Source organism: Alexandromys fortis, unplaced genomic scaffold (genome assembly GCF_014885135.2).
Source record: "Alexandromys fortis isolate MF-2015 unplaced genomic scaffold, M_Fortis_MF-2015_v1.1 scaffold_36, whole genome shotgun sequence".
In the NCBI taxonomy this organism is placed as follows: Eukaryota; Metazoa; Chordata; class Mammalia; order Rodentia; family Cricetidae; genus Alexandromys; species Alexandromys fortis.
In genome coordinates this window covers 12270963-12284461 of record NW_026067915.1, presented here as the reverse complement: position 1 = coordinate 12284461, position 13499 = coordinate 12270963, and the positions used below count along the sequence as shown (strand labels likewise).

Sequence of the window (13499 nt, the reverse complement as noted above, 5' to 3'; positions counted from 1 at the left end):
CTACACCATACTGTATATTTATGTGTAGAAAATATATTTTTTTAATCCTGAGTGTAGCAATTGTCAACACAAAGCACCGATTTGTGCCCTTTTTCTACAGTGGATGTCTTTGGCCTCTGTTTTTATGTGTGGAATATATTGCCAACATGGTGAGTTTTAGCTTCCAACTTAGAGATGGATGAATGGTTCCAAGAGTTCTGAAGAAGGAGTCTCTCCTGACTCACGTGTTCACAGCTTGTCCCCGAGTCTACTGATGGACTGACTCTTCCCATCCCCTCCTGAGACACATCTCAGCAGGCAATGTTACAGGGATTTCCTGAAAGAGTAAAAGTAAAATCAAGACCCTAGGTCCTACTTGAACCCTCCTGGATTGCCACAATTCTGTCCCTCATCATGCAAAGAACGACTATGGTAGAACCTCACTCTGATTTGCATATCCTGCATATATCCACCCACAGAATAAACTTCTGGGAGTCAGAAGTCCCAGCTTAGTTAAAAATGCATGGCGGTGGCGTGTTTTATCTCACCTTCTGTATTGTGGGGGTTAGAGATCTTTTTGTTTCTGTTTTTTCCTCTTGCCACCATGGTGACTTCCCTCAAGCTATCATTTCCAATGGGGTCCCTCACAAAGCTTACAGCTCGCTGTGAGGAATGCTACTATGTGCTTATTCAGTTAGCCAGATTTGACCAGTGCCACTCTGAATCCCAAGCTGGGCACTGTTAAAGGCCAGTGTCACAGGTGTTGCAGGCCAGTGTTGCAGAAAGTGTTCTGTGAGAAACATTCTTCCTCACTGGGAACATTGCCCACCCCTGCCCACATAACGAAGCAGTGCCCCTGGGCAGATTTCTCACATATACATAGCCTGGCCTCATCCTCCCCAGTTCATCATAACTCCTGTCGCAAACGCTTTCCAGGAACTCAAAGCCCAACCAAACATCATTTGGAGCATTCTGCTTCAAAGAAGCAAATGTGCTTTCAAAGTAATGGCTACTTCGTGTCAATCAACACAAACGGAACTGTTCCCAGAAAAAATAAATAAATAAATAAATAAATAAATAATAAAGTAAGCGACTACAATAGTAGATGCAGCTCAACACTGCATCCGTACTTAGCAGCTGATTATGAGGATCTGTCTGGGAAAAAATTAACAGTAACTAAGTTGACCCAAACGTAGATTTATAGAGAACTTATGAAAACAAAGCAGGACTCACTCCATTTTCTAAAAGGCAATGCTTTCCGTGACTCTGAATTATAACAAAGTATGAATGACATTAGTAAGCAATGCCCATGACATCAGACCTGGGATGCTCACAGCATCAGAGTTGGGTTTTCCATAGCACGTGCACCCTCCTTGACCTGGCTCCACGACAGGCTTTCTCCTGTAAGCTGGCTGTTGAGTGCATTCTTTCCCTCGATTCTAACTGTGATTATGACTACTAGAACCTGTCTGTCTCTGTGCACATTTCTCCTTATAAGGAACTCTGGAAGGGAATTGGAGAAGCCTTTTTTAGAGATGACAGTGGTTTCAATATGAGCAGATAAAGGAATGTTTCCCCCTACATGTTTAAAATTAAACTTGTAGAGAAAATAAGAGTTGTGTTCTACAGAAGTTTAGTTTGATTAAAGTTAATATTCATGAGGCAAAGTTGAGCACTAGATGTGTCTTCTAACCTCCCACTGACTCCTGGATTTTAGTTCACCTTAAAGAGCAAGTGTTCTTTGACTCTGACAGGCTCAATTGTTGTTAACCACTTAAGAAACGGGAATCCATACCTGGCTCTCATTTTTCAATGCCTACTAACCTCTGTGCAAAATGGAATCCAAGCAGAGGCGGTTACGTCTGGCCCTAAATTATTATATTTTTCCCCCACAGGAATCCATTCATTTACAGCTTTCCAGTTTCCCCAGCCTGCAAGAGGAGGATAAATCTAGGAAGGATGATTCTGAGAAAGAAAAAGAAAAGGATAAAAACAGAGATAAACCCTCTGAGAAATCCAAGATCAGAATGTTATCAAAAGGTGAACTTGAACATCATTTCATTACCTTGCTTAATTGGGGCACAAGTACAGCTGGAAGACATTGCAAACTGAACACGTCTTTCCACCCCCGGGGCATTCTGCACCTATTTTCCCGAATGGTCCTGTATGTGTAAAAGAAAAGAAAAGAAAAAGGGAAAAAAGAACCTCATTGTTTTTTGGGTTTTTTGTCCCTGCTCCCTTATTTGTGTAGCTAGAGATGTTATTTTTAGCATCACTTCTTTCTTTGAATTCACTTTTGAATCTCCTGTTCTCCGTGACAAGCGGAGGGAAAAGGGGAAATCAAATCTGCTCTTGCATTCAGGTTCATTGACAACTGACTTGGATTAGCTAACAATGGTGAGGCACAGTTTTACATTTCGACTCTCACTCTTATCTCAGGAGACAGACAGCAAGGACCTCGACACCTTCCCACAGTAAGCCACACATGGGTGTGTAGTCAGCAGCCTCCCTGGCGCAGAGGACTTTGCTCTCTGTGTCTGTACACTGTTTCTGTTGTTTCATTTGTAAACAAAACTCATATCTCTATTTGGAAAAAAAAGCACCATTCCTTCTAAAGTCTTAGGCCTGCAGTAGAGGACTTTCAGAGTGCTGGAATCCTTCTAATTGCGCAAAGTAGACATAAGTCTACTGTAATGAAGAGAGTCGGGCTGGAGACAGCTCAGGGAATCCCACCAGCCTAGAAATGGCAGCTACTCTAAATGGTATGCCCTACAAACATATTCCTGCTTCAAATGGTTAGCTTGGGGTCTGGATGCAAACCTCAAGCTTATGGGGTATAAGAAGAAAGAGATTAAACTTTCTAAAATGGTTGTACAAACCTGAATTTATCCATCACATGGAGACCAGAAAGACTTGAAAATATTTATCCCCTGCCCCATTTTGTACTGATTAATATTTAGATAGTTTATAATAGAAGCTTTATATTTTTAACTGCTCCATTTTAACAGAAAAGGTTGCCAGGGGATCGCAAGCTCTTGAGGTCTCTGTGGGTTGGATGTACCTGTCATGTGGAGGCAGTGCCCTGCTGATTTTCAGCACAGTGAGAACACGTGGTATTTGACACTCCACCACCAGCAGTGTGCACACTTCCCCTCCTCTGACATTAGGGTCTTCCCACAGTCAAGAGAATCCCAACCCTCAAATCTCACTTTCATTCTGACCTTACCCTGCCAGGCAGCAAGTATTTTCACACCGGGAGCTTCCTTTAAACTGTACCTGAGTAGGAGGGAAATCAGAAAGGTTCCAAACCCTTTCCCACTCCTGTGTCCCCGTCATCAACCCCGACAACTCATCGCCATCCTGCTCTTTGTTTCAGATTGCAGCCAAGAGTATACGGACTCTACAGGCATAGACTTGCATGAGTTTCTGATCAACACTCTGAAGAACAATTCCAGGTAAATGGTGCCACAGGCCCCTTATCTGGGGACAGGGGGTTCAGATAGAATATTGTAAGGTGATTGATCAAAACACCTCTAAGAAATCAAGCATAATACACAAATGGCCTCCTCTGGTAGCTCCCCTGAGCTTTCTCTCCCAGTGGATGGCTGACTGTAATATTTACATAACTACCCATTGCATAAGTTAGAGTGTGCAGCTCTACTTCCCCAACCCCAAGGAAAGGAAAAAGAAGAGAAAGAAAATGATCAATATTGCATCAATCAATTATACCTCAGTGCAGGTACATATTCCTGGATAATCAATACTTCAGCTTTGCTTCATCCCAGTTTCTTTTGACTTGAAGTTTTTAGCAGTTGTATGTTTATTATTCAAAAATTTACATCATAATTATCATTAAAATGATACCATTTAACAGCACCAAATACTTAGAAAGTGAGATGAGAGCAAAATCCTAAATTCAAAATCATGGCGTGCAAGCCAAGGAGTTGACAGCATCTGAAGCTGAATCAGATACAGGTCTTCTCTTCTTCCCCTTGCATTTGATAAACTGTTTCGCCCTTTGGAGTCTGAAAAGTACATGAGACCTTTCCTTTGAACATTTATTTTTCAGGGACAGGATGATACTCTTGAAAATGGAGCAGGAAATGATTGATTTCATTGGTGACAGCAAGTATGTTCAATGGCGATGCTAGCTAATTTGATGACATGTCTTAGTTCAGTATCTGAGTTAATGAATCATGCCGGAGAGAGTTGTGGGTAGATAAAAACATCAGTTCACGAGAGTCTTGGTGTGCAAAATGGAGAGGGCACAGCATTTTGGAGTGGTCATTGCTTGGATCATGCGTGTCCCTGCCTGTTAACTTTGTGACAAAATGGCCATAAACAGAGGGACACTGATTAGCATGGAGGAGTCGTAATGAGAAGCGACCCTTTTCATTTTTATTATAGTTTTTTAATGGGCTCCAGCTGTCTGCAGTCAGTTATGCCTGCAAATAATTGTGCTGTGTTTGGTGTAAACTGGGTAATGAGACATCTCCAGATAGACATCTGCAATCTCTGCTATGTCATGTAGCTTGTCCTCTGCCTGCCTCTGTTGATAAGGTATCATGAACTAAACCAGACCACTTTTCAACAGACAAGACGAATGTGTGGCTGCGAAACAGCAAAGCCTAGCTCAGCCTGATCAATAAATCTGTGAAAGTAGAAATTTGTCTGTGAGAGAGGGCGTCCGGTGATGCCGGAATGAAAGGCGGCAAGAGTTTCTGGATAAGGGAGACAGCGGTGTGGAAATGCCTGTAAAACATGCTACAGACACGAAACGGAGACGCCAGTTTCATTCCCCCTGTAATCCCGTTCCAGCAACCACTATAAAAAGTTCCCCCAGATGTCATCGTATCAGAGGATGCTGGTCCATCGGGTGGCGGCCTACTTTGGACTGGATCACAACGTGGATCAAACTGGAAAATCTGTCATCATCAACAAGACGAGCAGCACCAGAATGTAAGTCCCATATTGGAAGTTTGCTTGGTGTTTTCTTTTTCCATCAGGGATTGGCTTATAAGAGCACAGCATGCATTTCAAAGTATGTAACATTTAATATGTGCAGCGCTGGTTATCTTTCTGCCCTTGCAGCGGTGGGGTGGCATAGATCAGTAGAAGACTGCATGAGAACCAGGGAAGTGTGTAGAGTCCAGGTAGTGAAGTGAACTCATTTCTGGTTTTGATTTTCTTCTTTCTGTTAGCATCCCATGATGATATACACAAAATGCTATGGAATTCTACTTCAAAAATAGCATTCAGACAAAAACAACAGGCATTGGGCTGGGAATATACCTCAGTGGTAGAGGATTTGAATTGCCACACACAAAGTTTATTAGATTCCCAGTACTGCAAATGGATAAAACCTAAGTAAGTAAGTAGATAAATAAACACTTCCCGCAAAGCCAGGCTTGGTGGTATCAGCCTGTGATCCCAGCACCCTGAAGAGGGAGCCAGGAAGGTCATGAGTTTGAGCAGAGCCCTATCTAGGCGTGATTTGGTCAAACAGAAATGGAGGGTGAGGGAGAGGAGAGAGAAGAGAGAGGAGAGGGAGGGCTGGGCAAAGCATAGGGTTTATAAAACTACAACACACAGAGACAGAGGGACACTTGCCCTTTTCTTTCCTCTTTTTCTGATGTGGAGACACACTCTGTTTGGCAAAAGCTCTGAATGGGAGATAAAACCTTGCTTCTAAACCCTGTCCTGCCTCCCAGGGGAGGGGGGGGGACAACCCAGTCTCCTGCATTGCTCCTCGTCACCTCGGTTTCTCCCCCTGCTCAAGGTTTGAGCTTGATAGATACCTAAGTGTTAGCCCCAAGTCCTTGGTTTTCCTCCAGACAATCACTGCCTTTCATCTCTGCATCGTTCTCCTGTCCCACTGAGTCATGGAGAACATAGCAATAGGAGATATCATTTGCCTTGACCCTTGCAACTGTCTCCTTTGCACCCATGTAGGTTTTGAATAGAGCTTAAGCTACTTCTTTAGCAAAAGGCGTGGCATCCTCAGAAAACAAAATGGTGAACCATCTTTTTTAAAAATAACTTTCTTCCTTAGAGTCATTTGGTGACCTGTGAGTCACATGGCCTTTGTGTCTGGATGTGAGGGCAGGACACTTTTGTGTTGAACCGTGCTCTCACAGTTGGTTAAACCATTCTTTATTTTCTGTTCACCACGGGGTAGGGCAAGCAGGGTGGCCTCAAGCCTCCTTATCTCTTCCAAGCTCTGCCTGATCTCAGCAGAGGCAGAGAGACAGTTGGGAGGAGGAGCCCAGAGTAAGGAGCTGAGACCAAGTGTGGCGATTATCTCGATTATCTCGGGGACACTGAGTGCTTAGCTGTTTTACCCTGAGTTTCAAATTGCTTATACATCCGTAGAACAGTTTGAAGTGGATAATGTTTAAGAGCCCTTGAAGCTTCAGAAATATTGGGTGCTGCACTTGCTTTTTACTGTGCTGGCAAAACACATCTCAAACTTTAGCAGCTTTGCCCTGCATCTGATTGTTGACACTGGTGCCTCCTGTTTTGACTGTCATGGGAAGCCAAGGCCACTTTTCTTTAAGCCACCACATCTCCGCTCTCCATCAGAGCTGATTTGGGTGTATTGATTATGTTTCTTCACTCCCCATTCTAGCTTTTCTTGTGGCTTGTGGGTATCATAACACAGGAACAGACTCACTGAGAGCAAGACAGAAATGGTTGACTTCCTCTTTTAATCAGTCCGTTGGATTTGACTCTGAGGCCACGGGAAATGTGGATTGGTGCATAGATGGAGCAGATTAAGCCTGATAGATTTGCAACTTGTAGATAATGGTTGCAGTGGTTTTACAGTTTTGTGGTCTTGGATATCAGTTCATGTTTATACACCGGTTGCTGGGGATATTGAGCTTATGTGACTATTCCTGAGAGATATTTAGCAAAGTTGCTTTTTTGTTTTTTTTTTTACTGTGGTAGCTCCACATACTGTCTACATTTAAATTTACATACAATTAAAATTTTAAAATTCAGTTTCTTTATCAGGTTAGTCACAATTCAGCTCCTTGCAGGCGCAGAGCACATCTAGAATGTCTCCAGGACTCCAGAAACTTTGGAATTCTTTTGCATCCTTGTGTTTCCATGATCCTCTAATGTCTTCCTTCTCCGACTACTGGAAATCTGACCACTAAACGCTTTCTCTTCCAGAGAAGCACTAGTCTTGGTCACCTTTAGGAAGTCTTACTGTGTGTGTGTGTGTGTGTGTGTGTGTGTGTGTGTGTGTGTGTGCGTGCATGTGCATGAGCATCTATCTATGTGTACCACATGAGTGCAGTTGCCATGGAGTCCAGAAACGGCACCAGATCTCTGTAGACCTAGAGTTACAGACAGTTGTGAGCTGCCCAATATGGGTTCTGGGAACTGAACCTGGCTCCACTGCAAAAGTAACATACCCTGTTAACCGCTAAGCTTCCAGCTTTGTTTTTTTTCCTGGGACATTGTTAAATAAACTGCACATGCTCCTAACCTTCAGGAGAGTGCACAGTGAGCGTGGCTAGAGAGCACCTCTTAAATGTTTAGTGACTACTTTTGATCGCACCAAAATATCCTATCTGATCACCCATCTTCCTTCCCACTGTCTATCATCCTTCCGTGAGTCAAGTCACACCTAGTTCCACTATAAACTGTGGAGTTTCTAGGCATGAGCTGGAGCATTAAACTCTCTGGCTCCATTCCAACCGCCATGTTTCTAACCCTCAGTCATTTAAGTGGCTCTTAAGGGGAAGGGTGCTAGTGGCTGAGCTTGAGGGGAAATGGCTACCTCTTCAGAAAAGGAACAAAAAGGAAAGAGGACGAAACAAATGCTCCTCCAAATAGTAGCACACTGCAATTTTCAAGACATGCATCATGTTAGCGGTGCTAGCAAAGACTGCTCTTTTATGAGAATGTGTGTGTGTGCTCTAGCTGCCTACTGGATTTGAAGGTAGAAATGGATCATCCTCTTCATAGCACTGAGCGGAAGATCTAGGTACCTTGATGGTTTCCATCACTATTTATTTGGGGTTTGGGGGAACCTTGGAAGAGTTGCCTCACCAGAGCAACTGATAGCCAATCAGAGTCAGGCTAATTTGACTGACATATTGTTGGATTGAAATATGTTAATTTGTAAAAGGGAGAGGAGAGAGCTGGGATGGCTCACAGTAAGAGCTGTGCTCAAGGAGTACTTTCCCAGTGTGTGCAGGTTTCTGTTGCTCCCATGCAAATCCCTGATAATATGCATTTTAATTGTTATTGTGGTTTAGGAGAACGGGTCCAAAATGCAAAATGTTTAGGTGGAGGATGGAAATGAACTAAAAGTTAAGGGAGAGAAACACTTTTCTTTCTTCTTTTCTTCATTCCTTCTTTTCTTCCTTCCTTCCTTCCTTTCTTTTTCTCCCTCCTTCCTTCCTTCCTTTCTTCTTTTTTGTTTTGTTTTGTTTTGTTTTTAGACAGGGTTTCTTTGTGTAGCCCTGGCTGTCCTAGAACTAGCTCTGTAGTCCAGGCTGACCTTGAACTCACAGAGATCTGGTTGCCTCACCCCCAAGTGCTGAGATTAAAGGCACACACCACCACCCACCCAGAGAAAAGCATTCTTGTTAGTTTGGTGCTTAGTTTTCTTCACTGACTCCTTATCGTTTTGTAAGGTGCTCCTGTAACAGATTGCCACCATGGTCTCAGCTGCAACAGAGTGTCAGCAGCTTCCTTCTGCCTTGGCTCTCTGGACAAGGAGTGGTTTAAGATGTTCCAGACAGTGGCTTGAGACTGCTAAATTCTTCACAGAAAGAAAACAGTTCTAGGGGAGATTGAGAGTACTTAGGTCATAAGGTACAATCCCTAAGTACCACATGTGAAGATGAATGGCATCTGTCTGCCGCCCTCTGTCCTATCCTCAGTGATCACCCGTTAACTCCCCCATGACGGAAAGACTTGATCTCAGGATAGACTCCCGAGTGAACTTAGAACTCCTACTTAGAACCTTGGCGCTTACTATATACTCACTGTACCCTACACTTTAATTCATGGCTTATGTTTATTATCACCTCTACTTCTCCAAGGAGCGCTCAGTTTGGGGTCTATAGAGAAAGAACAATTAGCAGGACTAAGGTCTAAACAGTGTGTACAATGTGATGATTATTTCAAGCCAAACCATCTCAACTATTGAGCCAAGCACTCAAGATGTGTTCCCGGATTAGATGGGGGATTTACAACCTTTTCATTCCCTTGTTGTCTGATAAGAAATAGGAACGAGAGCTGTTATTTTAAAGATATTTTTGAAGACTTCCTTGTTCTTAAAAGTGAACATCAGAATTTTTCTATAATTTGATAGTCCCTGCTATATTGTTCTGGTTTGCCACTACTAACATGTGTGGCTCATTGAAGGAGAACAACCATGGGGCATGTTTATCAATAATGTTAGTACAGAAGATGAATTTATTTACTGTTTTCTTACACCCCCCCCCCATAGTCTTAGATTCTCATCAGATGCATAGGAGCTTCAGCTCCATGGGAAACAAGAAAACAAGATGGAGAGAATTGGAGTCAAGTTGCTAGAAGTTTTGTATTAATACTTTCAATGCATTTGAGATGCCCAGGGAACATATGGCTTTGCAGTAAATAAACTGTGTTTTCAATGCCCTGGAGCAGTAGACAAAAACGAAGGGGAATCAGCAGTCGAGTAAATGCAGGGAAGAGCGACTCCATCTATTGGATCTAAACAAGTTTATGCTAATACTCTTCATTTATTGTGCAGTGACAAAGAGCCGAGCTTTCTGCAGAGATGGTAACATCTAGTCCTTATAACCATCTATGAAAAGACTATGTTAAAGGTCACACTAGTGCCTAGAGGGGAGAGGAAGTCCACTGTGAGGGAGAGAAGGAGTCACCCAAGGTTTCGCTTTAACCACTGCCAACAGGAGTCCAACTCTGACCTCCAGGCTGAGGACTTTGTAATGATTCTTTCCTTCACATAACATCCCTGGGAGACCCACCAGAATGGTATATAAAGGGGGACCTTGAGGATAGGGAGTCCTTCAGGCTTGAGAAAAGGAGTGTGGGTAGGGAAGTTGAGGCTTTAGGAAAGTCAGTCTGGTGTTAACAAGTAGGATGAGTTCAAGATAGGGATAGTGACAGGGATAGAAAGGCTTGCCCAAATGTTCCCATCACCAGGTTGTAGGGCTAGAGTTAGAATACCTAGGGAAAGTGTGGCGTTATCATGGAGTTCTGGTAAGAGATAGTCCAAGATGGCAGTGCCATTAGAGTTAACCTAGGCACATTGAAGAATATATAAAATAATCTTGGCCTGTAGTGTTGCAGGTTTTCTAGGTCTCAGAACTAACCAAAGAAAGGACAGGTGAGCATATGTGACCAATTGCCTCTAGGCACACTTTTGGTCCATCAGCTGGGTCTTAATGGCTAGGGAGGCCTACCATTGTAATCGTCTGGCTTTTGCTAAAAAGAACGCAATTTCTGTGTCTGAGATAAGGCTCTATGGTTTTGTAGTTGTTGTTATTCTTTCTTTTTCACATTCCATTGGTTCTATTCCCTGTCCTGTTCCATTGTTGCTGAATTTTGACAGCAACACAAATTATTTCCAGCACTTTGTATCTCCCACTATTGGACTTCTGGGTGACTGTCAGATTTGGCGATGTCCCGCACTGAAGATCCATGATGCAGATATTAGAGTCTGTGCTGCTCAGCTGCCACCAAAGACTTTGTAATGCTCTTGTTCTCTAGAATGTTGCTTTTATTCTTCTCTGATGTTTGAGATGGAGCCTGGAGTCTCCTGTTTGCTAGGTAAGAGCTCTGCTCGTGAGTGACGACCCTCATTTCCAGTCTCTTTCCTTCTTTGTAGTGTTATTTTTGTCTTCAGACTAGATCTCACTATGGGGACCAAGATGGGCTTGAGTGTGTGAGCTCCTGCCTCAGTTTCTTATGTAGCTGGGTTCAGAAGCATGAGACTCCATTCCATATTAATGTTGCCTTTTGGACATTTAGGAAGAAATTAAAACTCTGAAAGTGATTTTTGTTAAGTTTTTCTATCTTAAAAATAATGTGCCTGTTATGTTAGAAGCTTTTCTTTGTCTCTTGGATCTTCATTTTCTCTCAATTATTTTTCTACATTTAGCACAAAGATTTTCATTGTTCTTTTTATGGAGGTTCCCCCTCCCCACTTGCTTTATCTCCTACTCCCTTTCTTTATCCCAGAGAAAGAATATAGATCTGGAGTTGACCATTTGAAGACTGGTAATCATCTACTTACTTCCCACAAACAGTGTAATTATTACCAGTGCATACCTGGATATCTTTGCATACTGAAGATCAACTTTTAACTTGTCTCTGATAATTTTCCTGTTAAAAGGTTGTCATCTCTTCAGCAATTTCTATTTCATTTTACATCCACCCACTCCCCTTGCCTCAAATTCCCTACCGTTAGGAGTGCAGATCAGAGCATGGCAAGAGCAAATGCATGGGACAACTGTACTTTCTCTCTCCACAAACCAGAAGACAGAGGCAGTGGTCCAAAGGATACTGCGAGTCATGGGGAGGATTTCCATGAGCTTGCAGCAGCCTTGGGTACATAGTGAGCTTCATACCAGTCTGGTTACAAGATAAGTTTGAGTCTAAGCCCCTGTCTCAAGCACAAAGCCAAGCACTACAAACAAAAAGAGAATTAAGTACTTAGGATTCAACCCCATGATTCTTGGGGTATGTGGTGTGGAGTGACAGCTTCAGAAAACACAATCAACTAAGACATCCGTTCAGGAAATCATGAACAACAAAGCCTGTTCCAGCTAGAGGAAGCTTCTCTAGAAGGTGACATACACGAGATGAAGGGTCTTTGCTAAGAATCCCTGAAGAGAAGGGTCATTAGCGTACTAGCCACGGGATGCTGGGCCTTGCACCCTCTCAGGGCACTGACCCAGGACAGAGAGCTTGGACATAGATGAAGGACTACACGCTCTGCTGAGTGCCCTGAAGCTCTGAATCTTAACTTGGGGGGCTTGGGGTGTCCGCAATGGGGAGTTTCATACCCTCCAGGTGACTGTGTTTCCACTGAAGCAAAATGAAACAAGGAGCAAACATGGGCTTCCTCCCACGTACATGAGTTCCTGTCCTTGGTTTAGAGCTGTAAGGGGCACTGTGAGCACACTGGCAGCATGTGGAGCCCACGTTTATTTGAGGCCTCTGCAGAGGACCAGGTGTCCATCTATTTAAATACATCTCGGAGTGCTTGGTTAGTACCCTGCCATTTCTAAACATGGTGAATCTGCTGTTATCTTTTCATAAGGATGGTGCTAACAATCATCTGACTAGAACCCAGAGATCAGATGCCTGAAACTGCATTGTTCTCAGTAGAACCAGGAGACTTATGAATGGAACACATTCTACTTCTCGTTCCCGATCTGATCGACAAAGATGCTATTCTGTTCGGCTACCTGTACCTATTGTTTAATGACAGAATCGGAATCATTAACATAGTAATCTCCCTCAATGTAGCATGATTAATAAAAACCCAGAGTCTGACTTTGGGGTTCAACCTAAAGGTCAGAAAAGCAAAACAGCCAGCCACTGGCCCTTACCTCTACTTCAGTCCGAAAGGGCGATCCTTCCTCCAGGAATCCTCAGAATGAGACTGTGTCTGAGAGCTGTCTCCTTTCATCTTATATTTCTCTCTGAGGCTGACATAAAAAGTGTGCACCACTACCACCTGGTTTCTATGGCAAACTAGTGTGGTTACTGGGATTAAAGGTGTGTGTCATCACTGCCTGGTCTGTAAGGCTGACCAGTGGGACTGTTTTATTCTCTGATCTTCAGGCAAGCTTTATTTATTAAAATACAAACGAAATGCCACTACACCAAAACATTTGCCCATTCTTCAGGAAGACACCTAGGTCCTTAATAATCTCTTAAGATCAAACTCAGAGCTCTTTGTTGACATTGATCAAACTCTGTGCCGCTTCCCTGAAACATTATGTTGCCTCCGTAGTACTGTCTTGCTTTTTCCTCTGGGAGTATAAGACTCCATGCGTGAGAGAGGATCTCAGAAACAGAGCAAGGAGGAAAACAAGTTTATTGTGTTCCCTTTTCCAGTTGTATGCTAGAGTTTACTACTGAATTTTGGAAACAAAGCAACACTCACCTTGTATACAGATAAAATCTGTACTATGATTATTCTTACATGATGGAATGATGCATCTGAGGATATATTTATTTGTTTGATCTGACAATTATTCACTTAGCTCTCAGCATTGTAGGATGTTGAGACAGTCCATCTTATAGGATAGGAACCAAAGCCCTAGCCATCTTACATGATCAATTCACAGAAGGCCACAGTCAAAGGCCCGGAGCTCCTGCCTCTCAGCTCTTAACCTTTCAGAGGTTATGGAAAGAGGAATTACCATTTATAGAATCACTAATGTCGAGTTATGCTGAAAGCAAGAGGGTGACTAAGCAGTGTTCCTTCACTGACATGAATTGATTCGCTTTCAAAAATACTTACTTGCATTTAATTA

The 13499-nt window shown here is 43.0% G+C and overlaps 1 protein-coding gene across 11 annotated transcripts in view; it reads left to right on the top strand.

The window, feature by feature from the left end:
• Arpp21 (cAMP regulated phosphoprotein 21) overlaps nt 1–13499 on the top strand; it is a 159812-nt gene that overhangs the window by 50153 nt on the left and 96160 nt on the right. For all 11 annotated transcript variants that reach the window (XR_007591226.1, XR_007591227.1, XR_007591225.1 and 8 more), the window contains exons 6-9: nt 1875–2019; nt 3356–3434; nt 4049–4108; nt 4798–4938. Coding sequence is in view for 8 of the 11 variants with exons in the window: in XM_050139640.1 (XP_049995597.1) it covers nt 1875–2019; nt 3356–3434; nt 4049–4108; nt 4798–4938 (425 nt within the window). In the remaining 3 variants the exon portion in view is untranslated. The remainder of the gene's footprint in view (nt 1–1874; nt 2020–3355; nt 3435–4048; nt 4109–4797; nt 4939–13499) is intronic.